The 20,116-nt window shown below is 41.5% G+C and overlaps 1 protein-coding gene across 3 annotated transcripts in view; it reads right to left on the bottom strand.

Moving 5' to 3' along the window:
• Positions 1–11,988: 11,988 nt before the first annotated feature.
• FPGT (fucose-1-phosphate guanylyltransferase) overlaps positions 11,989–20,116 on the bottom strand; it is a 98,161-nt gene continuing 90,033 nt past the window's right edge. For all 3 annotated transcript variants that reach the window (XM_085602278.1, XM_085602277.1, XM_085602279.1), the window contains one exon: positions 11,989–13,822. In XM_085602278.1, the coding sequence (XP_085458404.1) occupies positions 12,387–13,822 (1,436 nt within the window). In that variant the 3' untranslated portion in view covers positions 11,989–12,386. The remainder of the gene's footprint in view (positions 13,823–20,116) is intronic.

Genomic DNA, 20,116 nt, shown 5'->3' on the forward strand with positions numbered 1-20,116 from the left:
TCACTGTAAAACTGCACTTGCCCCCTTACCTAAAAGTACATCCCGTATTTCATGTGTCTCTCTTAAAAAGAAGCCCATCAGAATTACGCCCTCTTGCGACACCAAAACCAGTATTAGTGGATTCAGTAGAGCAGTAGGAGGTCAATAAAATTTTAGACTGCAAAATTAGAAGAGGCAAATTGTATTATCTGATCGATTGGAAGAATTTTGGTCCAGAAGAAATGTCTTGGGAACCTCACAGTAATGTTCATGCTCCAAGACTAACTCAGGCCTTTCACAAGGTCGACACAACAAAACCCTCTTTGATGAAGGGATGCTTCTCGGAGGGGGATACTGTCATGACCCCCCTTGTAAGCTCCTCTGTCTATTTGAGAAGAAGACAGAACATGAATAAATACCCACATTGGCGGAAGCTGAGTCCTGTTTGGAAGGTAGCTTTACGAGCAATTTTGCGGGAGACGCGAGTTCCGCCTCGTCTATGCAACAAAAGAAATTAGTTCACTTCCTGATTGGGTTCTCGGTCTAGTTGTTTTGACTCGAGATTCCCAATCAGCGCACTTCAACCGTCTTTCTGTCAGAAGCAGCAGCATTCTACCACTCTGACTGGAATTAAAACTTAATGTTGGATTCTTTGGATAGTATGAGCAATTTCCGCATACGTGCTCCTAGATGCTAATAATTATTGTGAAATTCAAATGTTAAGTCAACCTTGGTGTGATTTCTTCGTTCCTCAGAATTGTCGACAGTTTTCCGCATCAGCCAAGAATGAAGAAAAGCCTTGGAACACGAGTATGGTGAGGGAGTAAGCTTCTGTGAAGAGAGGCAATCTCCTGAATTCAAGTAAGGATATTTAAATCTTTTGTAGCGCAAAGTCAATATTCAGTCAACACGTCTTTGAGCAGTGTTTTGAGATCTATAAGCAGCCTGACCGGCTTTTTAGCCGTCAATTCTGGAATATCCTTTTGATGAACTAAGACTCTTGAAAAGCCACATGCAGATGAGTTTTGCATGCAGCGCTAATTTAGAGAAGGACATTGAGGCTCCAAAACTTCACTAATTAGAAACAGAGTCTGATTATAGAAGAGAAGAGCTTACTTCTGGAGAACTTTAAAAAAGAAAAAATTCCTTTTGTACAGCAGCATTTTTTACATTTACTTACTGCGCCATATTTAATATATATAAATGTGTTTGAGACAAAGAGAAATTCAATATGTGCGCAGAGTGAATTGACAGGAAGTTCTTCCAATCGATCAAAAAACTTCAATTCACTAGAGAGAGGCTACCTCTCTGTGTAAAACAGGTAATTAGGGACAGAAATTAGGTAATACCTGTTAAGCATCCAGGTTAGGGACATCAGTAATTGTTTGTGCTTAATTGCAGAACCATGGAAGAAGGGCCATTACCTGAGGCAGTCTCTCTTCTTTGTCTTCCCATTTCCCTTTCCCCCGAGCTGGATTCAGTAGCAATTCTTCATTCAGACTGCTGCTGACGACAGTTTGGGGGTTTTGCGGAACAGTCATCGGCTTCTGAGGAGATCGCAAATTCAGTTCATTGACAAAACCATAACGGAAGCTGTTCTCCCATCATGAACTTTGGTAAACAGATATATTTACCGCCTGTCATGGAACTTCACAGCGAGCAGTTTGTTGCAATGCACTACTCTGCTCTTTTTTGTGCTTCTTGTAAACAAGCTCCTGAGGGAATCCTTAGCGGTGCTTTCTAATGGTGCCACAAACCACAGTGCCAGCGTTGTACAGTTCACTAAATAGCTGGACTCCTGCACTGAAGTTTTCTACATAAAGGTTATGACCTTTATGAAGGAGAGATTAGGCAAGCTCCCATACAATCTTCTCACAAACTCCTAAAGTGGAAAGACAACCTATAGGATTGATTGTAGAGTCTTTCCTTATGTATACTCTCAGGCTGTACCCATAACCAGTAGAGCTCTTGCACAATATGTACATCTTGATGCCATAGCCATTGTTTTTAGGTACAATCGGTCCCACTGTACCCTCTTGGGACACTGGTTACCTTCCATTATCGTGACAATACTAAGTCTCACCCCTTAACAGATATGTTTTGGACTTAGTACTTTTATCCTGATGGCCATTAACTTATCATTAGGTTTCAGGAAATAATTGTTTTATGTTGACCAGTCATCCACTAATAGTTCTATTTTTCCATAGTACTATTATGACCCTTTTATAGGTTGGCAACTAATTCTTTGTTTTTTTTCCTCCCTCCCCCGCCTCTCTTTTTCGTTCCTTTTCTCCCCTGGGTATTTCGACAGTGTTATTGACTATTTCAGTTTTCTCTCAGGCATCATATTGTAATTTCCTGATAATGGATCCTTACATTAGTATTGGATCAAAACGTCGACTTAAGGGCACTGACCCTTTACTCTATATATAATACTGTTTAGGGCTGATTTGTTTTTACTATATTCCCATTGTGACAAAGAAAATATTTCTGAGTTACGTCACACATAACTGCCTGAGTTTTTCAACATGATTTTTTTGTTTTCTGTCTCTCTTGACTCCACCCACCACCTGCTTTATGAGTTAATAAATGTGGTTTTATTTGCTGTCATAGACATTTTGTCATGTTGAAACCTATTAAACTACTGATTGTGTAACTGTCGGTTGCAGGGACTCTTGATCCTTTAAAATATCATGTACCCCTGGTCTCTATATATCCATGGGTTTCCCTTGCTTTTTGTAGAATGAGTGCACAATCAAGGGATTTCGAAGGGATTCATGAATATCCTACTACTGTTAGTGGGAGCTATGCTTTCTTTTTTCTTTATTTTCTTGTTGTTTTTCTTCTTCTCCTTGTTTTCTACTCCCTTCTCTATCTGTACACCGTGAATTAATCTACAGAGTAAGTCAGATCACACTCCTATGTAAACAGAGGAATATATGAAAAGAATATTAGGACCACCATCACTTTTCTCAGAAGCTAATGATCCTACTCATTCAGCAAGCTCCAATTTATTAGAGCAATTGGAAAAATGAAATATATAAGGTTGCAATTAATGATAAAAATGCTAACCCAATATCTTAAATCTGATAATATAGCTCTTGAACTACAAGTCAGAAACATCCCAGGAGTTTTCACTGAAGACAAGAAATACAGGCAAAGCTTCAGTTTTATTGGCACCACTACCTCACACCATTAGATTGTGTTGGGAATTGACACAGCAGTTGATCATTCTAAAAAATGTTTTGAAGAGATCTTGGATTTAGTAAAACAAATTAACGACTCAGAATTGATAATTGATGCCAAACATTACTTGAAAAAATAATTGGCAAATTCAATACACTAGAACAAGTCAAAGTAAAAAAGGACATATGTAAATACAGATTAGAAATAACATATCCTTATTTAAATGACGATTTCTACACTAACAGGAATTACTCAAGTCCCAGTTTTGGGCGGCCCTGGGATAGATTAAATAAATAGAACAAGATTGTTTCATTCACAGACACGGCTGAAGACTCGGCCGACAAATCAGATCCAGGAGAGAACACAAGTTCTTCTAGTGGTGGTACCAACCCTACTTTTTTAGTGAAAGGCCAACCCACGCCTACAAGAAGAGGGAGAGGTCAACGCTGGTTCGGCACTCAGGGGGGCAGACACACCAGACAGAAGTACTACTAATAGGGGCATCAGTAAAAAGGGATACTCCTATTAACTCAGTGCAGGCAACACATACCTTGTACAGAGATATCATTATAGAGCAAAGGCTTGTCCCTACTATTCACACAAATTTCCTTGATCTACAGACTGAAATATTCAGATTTTTAAGGAATATCAGACTACAAACATTTTTGCTGATGGTCCCAATGCCCCGACAACAGAAAATACTGGGATCTGACCAGATTCCACTTTCTCACCTCCCAATAGTTCAACTCCACCTGAAGTACTCATTAAACCATCGGATAAGGGAGGTGGGATAGTTGTGCAAAATATTGATCAATATAAAGCGGACATTAATAGGCAACTTGCGAATAATGAAAATTACTTGAAATTGAATAGTGAACTCACTGAGGAACTCCAGGTATGATCTCCGATATCACTAACAGAGGTAAAACAAAAGGATTCCTTAGCCAGAATGAATTGCTATTCCTCAATACTAAGACCCCCTCGGATGTCGTTAATTTAAACCGTTTCAAAGATACATAAGAACCTTGAGTCCCCTCCAGGTAGAGCCAAAGTTTATAGGTGTGGCTCAATCTTTGAACTTATCGGTAGGTACATATATTTTTTTAAATTAAATAATTTGTTTCTAACACTGCCTGCTATATCAGAGATAGCGTGAATCTTATAAATCACATTGAACACTTCCTCTTTGACCAGAGAGAGATTCCTTCCAGGGAAGGATGGATATAGAATCCTCATACATCAATATCCCACAAAAGGAAGGCATTAAGGTCATTAAAAAAAAACCTTCGGAGAAGAATGCATCCACACTAAGTCTTTACGCCATTTATCATTGAACTACTCATACTGACAGACACTGAACAGCTTCTACTTCAACTGTGCCATTTATCAACAAATAAAAGGGACGTCCATGGGGGCTGTCTTTTCCCACAACTTTGCCTTTCTGTTTATGGATGATTTAGATACTGAAGTGATTCTATTCAACTTCAACCCTTTTCACAGCCATACCATTATATGAAAGCAATAGATCGATGATATTTTGTTTAAATGTCATGGTATGGAGAGTACACTTACAGAATTTCTCCATTGGCTCAATGCCAACTGCAAAGGCCTTAAATTCACTCTCCGACACAGAAAATCTGAGATATCCTTCCTCGATTTGATGGTTAAAACATGCGATGAAGAATTGTACATGTCCCTCCACCGCAAACCCACAAAGAGGAATACCCTGTTATTCTATTCCAGTCATCAACCCAGAGCATTATGTGACTTACTCCCTTACTCGCTATTTACGATGGATAAGAAGAAACTGCATGCACAAATAGGATTAAATGTAAGTCCGTTTTTATATAGCGCAGCTACTCACCCTTACGGGTCTAAAGGCGCTGGGGGCCGTCGTGGAAATTAAGTGAGCTATTGCCCAGAGTCACACGGCGCTGAGCTGAGCTGCCGCCGGAGCTGGGGATCGATCAGTGAACCCTCTGCTCCGAAGTCAGCTGCCCTGGCCGCTGCACCACACCTCTCCACTAGATTTCTTTAATGATTCTGAAATATCACAGAAGCTGATGTCCATAGGATATCCTCGGAAACTAGTGAAGTGGTCGATGAAAAGAGCTTGGTACTGCACTTGGGAAGTATCACTCACTTCTTAAGATAACAAGCATTTGCAATGCAATCGGTCTCGCATTTTTTAAAGTTAGAGTTTTGGGCATTGAAAATGTTTTTTTTTTGTATGCTGTGAACTGATGATATTTTCATGGGGCTATGGCCATTTGTATGACCTCGCAGCGCTGTAGAACTAGAAAATGGGAAATCGGTTATGAGGGAGGGGACACAGGAGTAATATGCTGGCTTTATAAAAAAAGTAACAACATCGTGGAAAAAGAAAACACTCATAGGGAATGCAAGATTGAGTAAAGCATGGAAAATGTAAGCAGGAACAAAATGGTTACCTTAACGCTTTTACACTCATTATTCTGAAATTGTCAGACCTGGCTTTTTCAGCGGGTATATCCCTAGACTTTTTGCCATCCTGTTTTGGACTCTGTTTTTGTTTGTTTTCTGACTCTGTACACTTTACCACTGCTGATCAGTCCTAAAGTGCATATGGTCTCCCTGTAAATTGTGTCAATGGATTGGTGATTCCATGATTGGCATATTTGATTTACTGGTAAGTCCCTAGTACAGTGCACTGTGTGCGCCCAGGACGTGTAAATCAAATGCTGCTAGTGGGCCTGCAGCACTGATTGTGCCACCCACATGAGCAGCCTGTAAATGTAACTCAGACCTGCCACTACAGTGTCTGTGCGCAGTTTAGTATTGCCCTGTCGACCTGGCAAGTGCACCCACTTGCCAGGCCCTAACCTTCCCTTTTCTTACATGTGAGTCACCCCTAAGGTAGGCCCAAGGTACCCCTGTGGGCAGGGTGCAGTGTATTTGAAAGGATGGGCATGCCCTGATGTGTGGGTCATGTCCTGATAGTGAAATACTGCTAATTTTGTTTTTTAACTTTTGAACGCCCATCTGTCCCATAGGACAGAATGGGAGTTTATTTATAACATCTTATAAGCCTAACTTACCACTGAGACAAGATGGAAAGTTGGGGTTTAGTATGCCTGAACTTAGAATATAAAAATGCATCTTTTAGTAAAGATGATTTTTATATTGTGTGTTTGAAAATACCACTTTTAGAAAGTGGGTATTTTCTTGCTTAACCATCCTGTGTGCCTCTGCTGGTTAGTAGATTGACTGTCTGGCTTTTGAATGACAGGGGCTGGGGCTGTGCATTCTCTCAGATGGCCACTGGGTGGGTTGATGTGTGTCCTGCCTTTCCTGGATGAGTCAGGGCGGGGCTGAATAGACCTGGGCTGCATTCAGAGTGGGAGGGGGGGGGGCTCACTAGCACCTGAATAGGCCTGGTCTGCATTTAGAATGGTGGGAGGAGAATTCTCTTGCACCTGAATAGGACCTGTCTGCCTTGGACAATGCTTTCTTCACCTCCTGCCAGGAAGCTGCACCAGAGAGGACAGAACTGGTTTTGGCTGAGCACAGAGCTTCTCTGCACCAAGAGAACAAAGGAATTTGCTGTATGAATAGTGTGGCCCAGACACCAGTATTTTAGATTACTGCTGAACTAAGGAACCTGCCAGGAAGAACCGGGCAAGCTGGAGGAGGACAACTGACCCTGTGCGGTGTGATGTTGTGGTTGGCCTGCAGTGGTTACTTCTGTCTTGGGCAGGGAAAGGACTGGACTATGCTTCCATCATCCTGTTGTTAGAGTTTTCTCCAAGGGCTTGAAGTAGAGCGTGCCTCCTGTTGGAAGTCTCAGGGATAGAAAAGACTTCAAAGATCACTTCTGGGAATCAAGGGGAACCTTTTCCAAGGAGAAGAGCAGGAGAAACTGAGGAGGAATACTGCTCCTGTGCGGTTTGCTGTCTGGGGTTGTCCTGAAGTGGCCACTTTCGGCCAAGGAAAGGGAAAATGACTTTGCTGTGTGCTGTCCCTCCTGCTTGAGGATGATCTCCAAGGGCTTGAAGAAGAGCTTGCCTCCAGTTGTGTAGTCTCAGGAACACAAGACTTCATCCTCAGCTCCCCTGAATTTCCTTGCTGGGTGTTCGGAGCTGCCAAGAGGTGCCTGTAGCTGTTCTGGGCCTCTTGAGTTTGTTCTGGCTGTTGGGAGCTTGAAAAGCAATGCAACGACGAGAAGCACGACGTATCCATACCTGTTTATGACGCATCGCCAAAGAAACCGATGCAGCGCCTGCCCGCGGGCTGAGAAATCACCACACACTGCATCGGGTGCACCGATCTCCGAATTCCGGCGCAAGCTCTGCTGTGCAGCTGTAAGAATCCAAGCACCGGATTGTCATGCATTGCATTGAGGGGCCAGGTCTGTAGTATTGTTGGGGGACGCAGTAAGAAACTGATGCATCACCTCCCCATGCAGTAAGAAACCGACGCATCACCTCCTCCCAATTAAATAAGGGGGGGGTTATTTTCTAAGACATTTTGCCATGTGTGATGAATCTGCACACAATTTGGCAGAAGGCAGGATTAGTTTTCCGTTTGTATGTTAAGTTTTATGTCAATCCGTAAACGGGAAGCATAGTTAAAGGGTTGCAATAGAATTGTCAGTATAGCAGAAGATTAACAGATTAATTTACTGGTGATCATGTCACGTTTTGAGCAGATCTGCATAGCAGGGGCATAGATAACATTTAGCAGCTAGCAAAGTAAGCTCAGTGCAAGGCCAGACAACCCCTACAACGAACCTCTGCTGCACACACACCACAGCCAAAGGTGGTTGGGCACTTAAGGCTGTCTATGGCGGAAAATGGGTATATGGCAGGCCGTAGGCAGTGGGGGGCCGAACAGCCACACTGGGTTGGTTATAGTTCCTAGCCGTGCTGTCAACTCAACAGAGCACAGCCAAAGGACATGCGCAGCATGAACTGGGTGGCCACGGCAGGTTGGGAGTAGGGACTAACCAGAAGTCCTGTTGCGCATAATCAACGTGCGCAGCAGGGGTTGAAAATTAAACAAAGTATAAAAAAGAAATTCACTGAAAAAACTACAGTTAAAAAGTTAGTTATGGTTCTGGCTCCAACTCGTAAAATCCACGGAGATTCACCAGTTATTATTAGCACACAACATAGAACATAACTCAAGGATTCCACCATGCTCTAAACATCAATTCGGCAAAGGTATAGAAACAAAGAAAAAAGTGATCAAGTGAACATGTGGCACTGTGGAGGATGGCATAATTTTAGGGAAAGTTTGAGTAAGAAAAAGTTGTGTTATCCATGCAAGGTACAACACCCTGAATTCCCCAGTTTGTCTACTTTTCAAAAATGCCTGGGTTTGGTAGGTTTCCCTGGATGGCAGCAGAGCCTAGGCCCAAATACTGAAGCTCCCCCCTCCCCCCCAACAATTGCCAAATCAAGTAATTTTTTAGGTCTCGCCTACGCAGCGCGCATAGGAGACCTTTGGCCGTCATGCAGCTCTTTTTCAAAGCACATACTCGTACTTGTGGCGGCATACAGCTTGCGGGAGTGCACAGCGGCGTGCCACAAACACGAGTATGTGCTTTGAAAAACAGCTCTACCCAGCGCGCACACACCACTTGCGGGTGCACCCCTCCACCTCTCACTCCCGCTGCAACCTGCATGCCTTTTTTTTGTTTTAACTTTCAGCGCGCGCGCTTGTTTCTCTGAGCTTCCGTTTCACCCCTCTCACTCTCGTCCTTTTTCACTTTCCCTCTCTATTTCTTTTGTCTCTGCGTATCTCTTCTTCATGACTCTTTCTCTCTGTCTGTCTTTCCTCTTATCTGTCATTCTCTCCACCTCTGTCTTGCTCACTTCCTACTTTCCAATCTTTCTTTTTCTTTCTTTCTTTCTCTTTTCCTCTCACGCTTGTTCTACTGAGCTGTTTCCTATGGAAAGACTGTCATGGAACTTGAGGTGTCGGGATAGTAAATCTGACACACTGTGGAAATCTCTACTTATACATTTAATGGAGGAATCACTAGCCTTGGCTTGTCCCAGGTCACTTGGCCCTTTGATAGTAGGAATAGGCAGATGCATAAATCTGAGAGCATTCGGAGTCATAAGAGATGTATTTGGGCACAGATGGAGGAGACAGGTTGACCTCAGCTATGCACACAATTATTCTCTCTGTTTATCGTTACTGACGTATTTTGCAATCCGTGAGTGGAGGTTGGGAAGTGTCTTGGCACTATGTAGGTATATCTTTCTCCTATGTGAAATGTCATCTAAGCCAGTGACTTGATTTTATTCAATGTTGGGAAAACTTAAAGGAAATAACAACATATGGCTTTTTCCCCAAAATATATTTGTTCTGTAAAATTCCCCTTTAGAGGTAATGACCTTTAAGCCTGTTTTAAGGCATGGGCGGGCTTCTTGGCCAATTGCCGAAGGCCCCCATCTTTTAAGGCCCACCCTGTTAAAGTGATCAAAACAGAAGACTATCTCTCGCTCTTTCTTCTTCTCTCTCTTTCTGTGTTACCATCTTCCCCTTACCCCTTCTGACTCGTCCTTTCTCTACCTATCCCACAATTCTCAACCTCTCTATCCACCTCTTTCTCTACCTCACCAACATCTTGCTCTATCATCCATTTCCCTGTCTTGCTAACCCTTCTTTACCTCTCTACTTTCTGTCTGCCTCCCATTAACATACTCTTAGATCCTGTTTGTTTTGCCTCTCTACCTACCACCTCTACTCACATTTACCTCCTTCATCTCTCCCTCTTCCTCTCTTGTTGTAAGTTAACTCTCTTTACCTGACCAGAGACTAAATCCCTGCCCTTCTCTCTAACTTACTTCTCTACCTACCACTCTCTGTGACTAGATGTCACTTCTCTATATCACCCAATACATTTATTTCTCTGTCGCACCTTTCTGCCCCATGTCTCATTCCTTTACCTAAACACTCACTTTTTACCTGTCTGTTTATACATGGCTACGTAACTACCACACTATTCCTCTACCTTTAAACTCTCTCTGTACGTCACACTTCTCTTTCAATAAACCTCAGTGCCCCACAGCACTTACCGCTCATGACCTCAACTTGCCACCTCTCTCCGATCCTACTTATAGATCTCTAGCTCTCGGTCACCTCTCTGCACCTCTCTTCTCCTCAAGTGCCTCTCCCTCTCTACTTTCTCTTCTTTCTGCATCTTGTTGCTCTGTTTGCATCTCATCCCCCTTCATTTCTCTTCCATTTACTTCACCTCCCTCTTAATTTCATCTCTCTTTATCTTACCCTTTCTATCATTTTTGCCATCTATACCGTACCTTTCTCTACCTCTTGCATGCCTCTTTCTACCTCACCATTCTCTCTTTAATTTCTCTGCCTCACCTCTCTCTTCCCCACCTCTCATACACTATCTAGCCTCTCAATTTATCTCACCTATTGGCTTTCTATGTCTCTCTTTTTATTGATGTCCTCTTTCCCTCACCTTTCCCATTATTTTATTTATTTCTCTCTACCTCTTCCACTCCATCTATCACTCCCTTTGCTTTCATCTCTCTATCTCCTTCACGGTTTCCTTTCACTCTCTCTGTCTTACCTCTGTCTCTCTCTCCCTATTTCACCATGCTCTACTTCTCCCTCGCCTTTCCTCTGTATTAACCTCATCTCTCTACCTCATCTGCACCTCTTTAGTCTCTACTTCGCATATCTTTCTATTTTTCATCCCACCGGCTCTACCTGCCTCTCTGCCTCGCTACTTTGTTTACCTGACCTGTCATTCTGTGCTTCACCTTTCTATTTGTGCTATTTCATTATAACTCACCTCTCTTCCTATCTTATTTCTCTCTAGACCTTGCCCCTCTGGTTGGCACCTTTCTTACCAGCCTACCAGGCCTCTAAAACCAAGCATTGGCATAGCCAATAGGTCTCGCCTTTGGGACCTTATAAGTTTTTAGCCGTGCAACAGTTGATGTTATTGCACCAAGGATATTGTGCTACATAACTAAATACTTATAAGGTCCCAAAAGCGAGACCTATTGGCTATGCCAATGCTTGTTTTTACAGGAAATAATGTCTCCACATTGCGTTTTGGGGCCTGCTATATCACTGGTGCTAGGCCAAGCTACACAAGTGAATTAGTGTTTTTATCAGAAGCGCGGGAATGCACAGGGAGAGAAACAATGCACCATATCTTAGTAGATATGGTGCATTGTTTCTCTCCCCAGCGCACCATGTCTTAGTAGCTATATGCACTGCTTCTTTCCCCCTAAGACGCAAGGTAGCGCAGCATCTTTGGTACAGCGTTGCCTTGTGTTAAGGAATAATAAATCTGGGCTATAATCTCACTCGGTTCATGTAACTGACACACACTCACACCGATACTAAGGAATGTGGACCTGCCCTGTGTTCTTGGCACCGAATTTGCCACCTCAGGCCAGGGGTCGATAGTGGCAAGCCAGGGGTTGCAGGCGCGTCCCTTAAATAACGTTCAAAGGAGTAATAGGTACAAAGGAAACAGGGACAACAATTATGCGTACGTGTAGAATTAGTTTGAGTTTTTAGAGATAAGAGGCACACATAAGATCACGAGTAACAGAAAGTGTCAATTATCACATTATGAAAGCAAATATCTTAAGTCATACACGTAACGCTAAATGTCAAGGACCGTAAACATGGATCCTTGCTTGTTTTCTGGGCTCTTGCACAACTGGTAAATTACAGAAATGAAGTTCAATGAGATACAGGAATTTTCACATTACAGATAGCCTCCGGCAAAGTACAACAGCATTCAGGCGTGTGGTTAGTGTAGTTTTACAGTGAATTACATCATGATCCATCAGTAAGAAAGTGTTTATTTGTATAGAAAAATAATGCCTTAAAATAATACAGGCAATACCATATATCTGTACATACAACTTCGATATTAATTTAAAACAAAAAAAGAAATTCAATCCCTCCAACAATTTATAATCGGATACACTCTTTAATGAGAAATCTGCCATAGTTTGTTAGTTCACTGAATGTCACTAAATTGAACCAGAGAATTGTTTTCAGATGAGTAGATTTCTGAACCATCTTCCCCACAGACATGATAAAGAAAAACAAAGTAGCTAACATAACATTACAGAAACTATTTACAATAATAAAACCTACTCGTTTTTTGTGCAACACGCAGAAAAGGGAAGTCATTTGTTAAAATGAGAATCTGACGTCTGACATTTTTACAAACATCTTCAACTCTTACATTGTATACCAATTTCCTCGCAGAGTTTGTGCCTAAATAGTAACATGTCTTCAACATCTTTGAAGGACAGCATTTCTGCAATTGACAGTAGCTTTCTGTCAGAGATATCACATTGGCAATTGTTGTGTACGGCATTAAGCATCGAAACAGACAATACAGCAGACTCCTCTAAAGAGAGACAAACAGGGAAAATACGGGCATTCCACAAACCCAGGCCGGTACTATTGTCAGAGAAAAGTTTTTCTGACGCCTTTAGGCCCCATAAACCCAGGCAATATTGCAGAATGATGCCACAATATTGTAGGGAATGTATTTCGGAAAGTGATTTTACATTCTTTTTAAAATCATCTTCTAACCCACATGCTATTGTTGAATACATTAATTGTCCATCAATCTTCAAACTCAATGAATACACAAAGGATTTTGGTGGGATGATTGTTTTCATAGTTATACAGGAACTACTAACAATGCAGTTTTCCCCCAATGAAACGTCAGGACCAAATCTACAATACTCAACAACTGAGCCAGAACCAACAGAGGACCGGGAATCCAGTATACTGTGAATGAAACAAGTCGATTTGGCTAAATGCTGCGATTCCGTTGAAAAGATACTAAATATCTTAGACTGTAGGCCAAGCTCTGCTCTCAACTTGTCATCCTGGGTAAGATGAAATATGTACTCTTTGGTGGTCCCAATATGATAGAATTTTGAGTTATTTAAAACAATAACATTAAGTGGTGTTCCTTTTAACAGCCAAAATATATTTTCCCTCATTTCAATTAGTTGTGTGTCTTTTTTTGTAACATTGACAGTGTTCCTTGTATAATCCAGCGTTGCTTCAGTTCCAAGGGCTTGCAGAAAGTCACCGTATGCATCTATCTCACAGCTGAGTGTACCAATTTCTTTATAGAAAGCAAGCAATATTTTTGCAGTGCTGTGATCTATGTAAAACAAACTATCAGTATACACAATCTCGGAGCATGCTGTACCCTTTTCACCATCGCCTTCCACAGAATTTAACTCTAAGTTTCTCCTTTTAGTTACCGCCCCAGCCTGATGCATCATTTGTATTGTAGGCTTATGAAGAAAATGTCTACATACCCTATACTCTAATTCATGATGTTCTGGTAAAACTGATGGTTCTAGTACATACACTCCATGTGTTGTGCCTATAGTCAGTGAAGAAGGATGAGCTAAAGCTGTAAAGCCAGGCTTATCAAACTTAATAATCTCTTTGGTTCCGGTACTAAAAAGTTCAATATCATCTGCACAAGTTACAAGAACTCCAGGACTCATGAATCTTGGAAAATCGATATATGCAGCCAGTTTGAGTTCCAGCATCTGAAAAATTGGGCAACCCATTGGCAATGCTGTAAATATTTTTCCCAATGCACTTGCACTTGGTAACCGTTGACTATATCCACCTAAAAAGAAAAATAATCTTAAAACAATGTAAAAGACAAGTAAAGGCATAATAAAATGCATATGAGTAGTAAACTAAATGCTCTGTAAAATCTTACTAAGTTCATATTTAACATATATAGTACCATTATGACGACATTACATTTTTATTCTGTGTTCTGAACGAGGGCAACACAATAATTCAACAAAGGCTAAGCCTTCAGCTTCACATTGAATGTATGTATACTTTGCTTATATCACAGACACCTTGAGGAATAGGTAAAATGACTTGTGAAGACATGAAAATATAAGCATGGAATAAAAGTAAAACTATTATACACACAAACAGATGGTCTAATGGCACAGTTTACTCCATTTAAACCTGCCCTTACCAAAATCGTAATTACAAAGACAAATTACCACAGCATGCCTCAATTTTACAGAATTTTTTGTTGTTGAGGTAATAGTCACAACACTAAAGAAAGAGAGAGTGAACAAAATCATTCTCAGCTTAAAAACAATACATGTTTGTGCTTAAGAAAAATACCTGAATACACAGATGTTAGGTTTACCCCGTCTTTTGCCTCTACCTCCTGTATTTTTCACTGAATGCGGGACTTCGTTTTTGCTGGCTTGTCTACTCTGGGCACTTTACCACTAGTGATTAGGGCTAAAGTTCCCTGTGTAAATTATAATTGTGATTGGGTATCCATGATTGGCATATTTGATTTACTGGTAAGCACGTAGTAAATTGCACTGTGGGTGCCCAGGGACTGTAAATCAAATGCTACTAGTGGGCCTGCAGCACTGACTGTGCCAACCACATGAGTAGCCCTGTAAACATGTCTCAGACCTGCCATTGCAGTGTCTGTGCATGCAGTTTTAAACTGCCATGTCGACCTTTTACTACATGTAAGGCACCTCTTAGGTAGGCCCCAGGTAGTCCCATGGGCACGGTGCAGTTTATGTGAAAGGTAAGACACGTTCTGGTGCTTTTAACATGTCCTGATAGTGGAATACTGCTAATTTCGTTTTTCACTTTTGCAGGGACTAGCTCTCCCATAGCTTAGCATTGGAGCTGCCTTGTAACATCTTACAAGTGTAACTTTCAATTAGAGATTTGTAGTTTGGGCTTCCTGAGCTCAGGGTTTATAAATACATATTTTAGTAAAGGTGGTTTTTAAGTTGCCACTTTTAAAAAGTGTTATAATACCAACAGTGGTTCAAGCAAAAAAGTCCTTAAAAAGAAACGACATTTGTTATGTATACAGAAGAAAACAAACGAGAAACAATATACATAGAACACAAGCCATAAAAGAATTGGAAAAAGGTTATTAAAAGGTACCCATAATTAATCAAACAATATGTATTGCAAAAACATATTTTACCAACAAATTTAAATACGACAGTAAGACAATGGACAAAAGATGCTCATGTGTATGCTAGATGTCCTTACGGAATCTGGTAGATTTCATTCTGTTTTCCACTCACAGTTTTCCTAACATGGATGACACTGATTGCATTCATTTGATTTCTTCTCATTCTTTGTTCCATATTTGTTTTTTGAGTTTCTCCTTGATTAATATGGTTCTTTGATTAACACATCATTTATCAGCTATAAATGCATGGCACTGGGTTCCCTGTCTTGTGCTATGCTGATATTATTGAATTAGACCCCTTGGGTATGGTACCTTTCAATATTTTCAGATTCTTTCTATTGGATGCACAGATATTTTTTTATGTCTGTCCTGATGATGACCATAACAAATTAATCTGGCTGAAACGCTGTTGACGCTTGATTTGGCACATATTGAAGAGGAAGCATTCATTGCCACTTCCGTTCTTGTGATTTGTCGGACCAGTTTCAATATTAATTCACTTGTCTCTGCCATTGTTTCTCTGTTTACACTGTTAATTGTGACCTTTATAATATCTGTCATGTAACTGTATGAGCACCGTTTGTACATCGTATTATTGTCATTTTATTTCAATTTTTTAGTAAAAGACGTTTTTGCAATACATATTGTTTAATTGATTATGGTTTGCTTTTCATAACCTTTTTACCCAAGTTCGGGAACTAGGGCTGCCCGTTTGATGTAACCACTTTTAGAAAGTGGCCATTTTCTTGCTTTACCATCCTGTGCCTCTGTCTGCCTGTGGAATTAATGTCTGGTTTAAACTGACAGTTGGGCTGCTTGCGCATTTACTCTAGACAGTGACACAAAGGGATCTGAGGTGTGCCTCGCATATCCTGATGACCCATCACCAGCCTGATGGGACTTCCTGAGCTAGAGTGGTGGGAGGAGTTGTCACTGACACCTGAATAGGGCTGTACCTGCTCTCTCATAATGCTGTCGCCACCCCACTCCCCCGGTATTGTGTCTGGAACCAAGGCAGGGCAAGGCAGGATCTTGTGGACAACGAAGACTTTCCTTTGAAGCATGCATATTTCAAAGTGCAAAAGGGGTATAAGTATTGGACATGTAACCGCACATCTTTAGAACACTTCTGGACTGAGTACTCTGCCAAGAAGAAGAGCCGGAGAGCTGTCAGGAGGAGTACTGCCACTTTGATGTGTGTTGCTTTGCTAGTTTGGCCTGCAGTTGCTTCTTCTTTCTGTGGGCAGTGAAAGAACTGGGCTTTGCTTTCTTGTATCCTGCTTTTCCAAAGGGCTTATGTTTGTTTGTGCCCTGTTGGAAGTCTGCGTGCCATCAAAGACTTCGTCTGCAGCATCTCTGAACTCCACTGCTGGGAGTTCTGGCCTATCCAGTGGTGCCAATTCCAGTTCTGGGCCCTTGGAGGTGGTTCTGCTGCTTCCAGACTTGAAAATCCACGCATTGCCTTTCCAGTGATGTTTTTCCCACTGCAAGCTTGCTATACAGTTGAAAAACCAACCCATCACCACAGTGCGGCTGAAAAATCGGCACAGGCCCTGCTCGTGGCCAGTAGAAACACCGCAGCCCGATTCTAGAGCACCAAGTTTCTAAACGTCCGAGAACTCCTCCTCCGACTTTGACGCAGGCCCTGCTGTGCAGCTGAAGGAATTAATGCATCACTTGTCTGCGGCTGTGGAAAAGACGCAGTGCCTGTTTTTCATCGATCCACAGCGCCGGGATTTTCTCACAAATCGCACCTGTGTGCCAAGTTTCCAATGCATCACCTCGCAAACCAGATCCGTCTTCGGATTTGGACGCATCGCTTCTCCTGGCAGTAAAGAATTGTTGCAACATTTCTGCGTACAGCAGAACTGATGCCTCACTTCCCCTGGGACTCCAGTCCTGAAGCAACGCTGTGTTTTCTAACACTTCTCTCCTTTGAGGCTCTGTTTCAGCTTGGATTTTGACACAGCACATCACTTTGTGCTAAAATTACCGCATCCATACAGTTTAATGAAAAGAATTGCTTAAACTTTTGAAAAGTGGTATCTTGAGTTCTGTATGTTGGATTGATATTGTTTTGGTCTTGTTTAGTTTACATAAAGATTAGTTATTTTTCTTAACAGGTGTGGTGTCCATTTGTAGTGTTTTCACTGTCTTACTGTGTGTGGTATGTACAAATGCTTTACACACTGCCTCTGAGATAGGCCTGATTACTAGTGCCAGGCTATCAAGGGGGTGAGCAGGGGTTATCTTGGGTGTGTAATCCCCTTACCATGACTTTACGGAAGGGTCCCTATTCGACAGGGTGTAAGCCACTGCCAACTAGAGACCCCCCCCATTTCTAACAACATTGTTATTTAAATGAATTAAATTCCCATTTAAATTAACCTTCAGAAGAACACCTTATAAAATGTATAACATGTAAAAGTCTGCAAAGTAAAAAAGATTGCAGTAGTTGTTTTATATCTCTACCTACTGTGTACTGTACGAAGCTAGCAAAGGATTTAAACAACAGGCAGATATGAAAAAGGGTGACATTCCCACTCAGGGCCACAAGTACACTAACCATAGCTACTTACCTTTTTCACATCCTTCTGAGCAACATACAACGGATTCTTCGCCGCCAGATGTCCCTTGCTGAGATTTCTGTCAACATGGACAGGAAAGTAGTGGATAGATTTGAACTAGTGACTGTGAAGCAAAGTACATTGTTTGCCCACCACCACACAGGGCTAACTGCGGCACTAACTGACACCAGGGGAAACAAATCCCTTTTTCCTGAAATTTCACCCATCTCGGGTGGAACGCCCTGCTTAAGGGTAGAGCCTTCAGAATAAGAGAAAGTCTAACTCTACTGAAGTTGTAAAACTTTCTCTCTTCCTTAAGGTCAAAGCTTCCTTACTTCACCTAATTTCACTGATAAAGTGGCTCTGTGTCACCTGTGGCAAAGTTAGCATCAAAACTTTTTTTTAAAGTAGATATGGAGTTTTTGCACAAGCATAACATTAGGGTATTGCAAGGGTACAATGCAGATCTACCTGTTCCCATAACTGTTGTTAGAAGGCAAGCCTCTTGTTGGCTGTAGAGGTCTAGCGAGTGGACTTATGGTGTGAGAGAATGACGGGGTGCATCTCTCACTGTGGTACTTACTTCCTGGAATTTTGTCTAAAGGGATTTTCAACTTATTGCTTGACATATACTTCATGTTAGACCTGGCACACTGGTGTGGGTCTCCCTTCCATTTTTTCGCTGTTGCCTCATATGTTTTTGCTGGTGTTAGTTGCTCAGGGTACTGTGCCAGTGCTGTCCAGTGCCACAGTGCAAGTGCTACCTATTGTAAATTAATGTATAATTTGTGATTCCATGATTGGTTGGTTTGGTTTACCTGTCAGACCCTAGTACAGTGCACCAGGAGTGCCCAGGGCTTGTAATCCAAATACTGCTGGTGGGCTAGCAGCACTAGTTGTGCCACCCACAGAAGCAGCCTGTAAACATTTGTCTAAGGTCTGCCATTGCAGAGCCTGCGTGCAGTCTGGTACGGTCATGCTGACTGGGCAAGTGCAACCACTTGCCAGTCTCTAAACCTTCCCTTTCCTTCATGTCAGACACCCCTATGGTAGGCCCAAGGGCAGGGTGCATTGTAAGGATAAGGTAGAACATGCCCTGGTGTGTGTGGCATGTTCTAATAGTGAATACAGCCATTTTCGTTTTTCACTATTACAAGGCTACCTGTTCTCCATAGGCCAGAATGGGCAGTTTGGTTATTACATCTTATAATCCTAACTGACTCAGAGAACATGGCAGAAATTCGAATTTAGTATGCCTGAACTCAGGAGGATAAAATACATCTTTTAGTAAAGTTGGTTTTAACATTCTGTGTTTGAAAATGCCACTTTTAGAAAGTAGGCATTTTCTTGTCTAACCATTCAAACCTGCCTCTGCTAGGCTGCGTATTCCTTTGTCTGGTTTCTTTGAGTGACAGGGCTGGGGAATTCCAGGAGACAGGGTGAGGTGTCCCAGTGGTGAATAGAGAGATTGATTTTTTCTTTTATTTATTGATTTCTTTTATTTATTGATTTCTTTTATTTATTGATTTTTTTTATTTATTGATTTCTTTTATTTATTGATTTTGTTATATTTATTGATTTTGTGATTTTTTCTTTTATTTATTGATTTCGTTATATTTCTGTGTGCATTAGATGTATTCGTTTTGATTTCTTGGGCTTTGATTTGGGAGGGTTTGAAATTCAATTTGAGTAGCTTTGGGTGGGATTAAGTTAATGGTGCACGTGTAACGTTGGTGTTGAGTGGAGAGTGCTTTTGTTTCATTTTCATGACAACATTTTGGGCGCTGTTTCTTTAAAGATTTGAACTTTAATTAGATTAGGTCACCGGATAGAATCACACCTGTCTCTTATAACGCACGAGGTTAAAACTACGGTGGAAGGGTCAGAGTCAAACTGTATGCTGACATTGTCGAATGGTGCTGCACGTTACGATGTTATTGCCGCTCGTCGCTTTTAAGGTGATTTACTCGTTTACATTTGTATAGTGCATTGAAGGGATGGGGATTAGGTAACAGGGTGTGTTTAACAGAGGGGTTGAATTGAGGATTGCCATGTAGGTTAAGGGAACGAGAGAATGTGTTTTGGGTTAGTGGGTTGATTTATGAGTTTTCACGTGCTGGGTTTGTTTCTGTTCCAGTAGGGGATGAATGGTTGGAGGGAGGTGATGAGCGTAAGGATTTTTTGGGTTTAAATTGTAGTAAGGCTTGACATTTGGGTTCGTTTTTATATGCACAGTATTATTTCATTTGAGTTTAATGCAGAGAGTTTGCTTTATACAAATGGCTGAGATGTCTTTCTGTTATCCATTTCAGTGACCCCTGACGAAGGGCCCTTGTTGGCCCGAAATGCATTGGGTGAAAAGCAATAAACA

Source organism: Triturus cristatus, chromosome 4_2, assembly GCF_964204655.1.
Source record: "Triturus cristatus chromosome 4_2, aTriCri1.1, whole genome shotgun sequence".
In the NCBI taxonomy this organism is placed as follows: domain Eukaryota; kingdom Metazoa; phylum Chordata; class Amphibia; order Caudata; family Salamandridae; genus Triturus; species Triturus cristatus.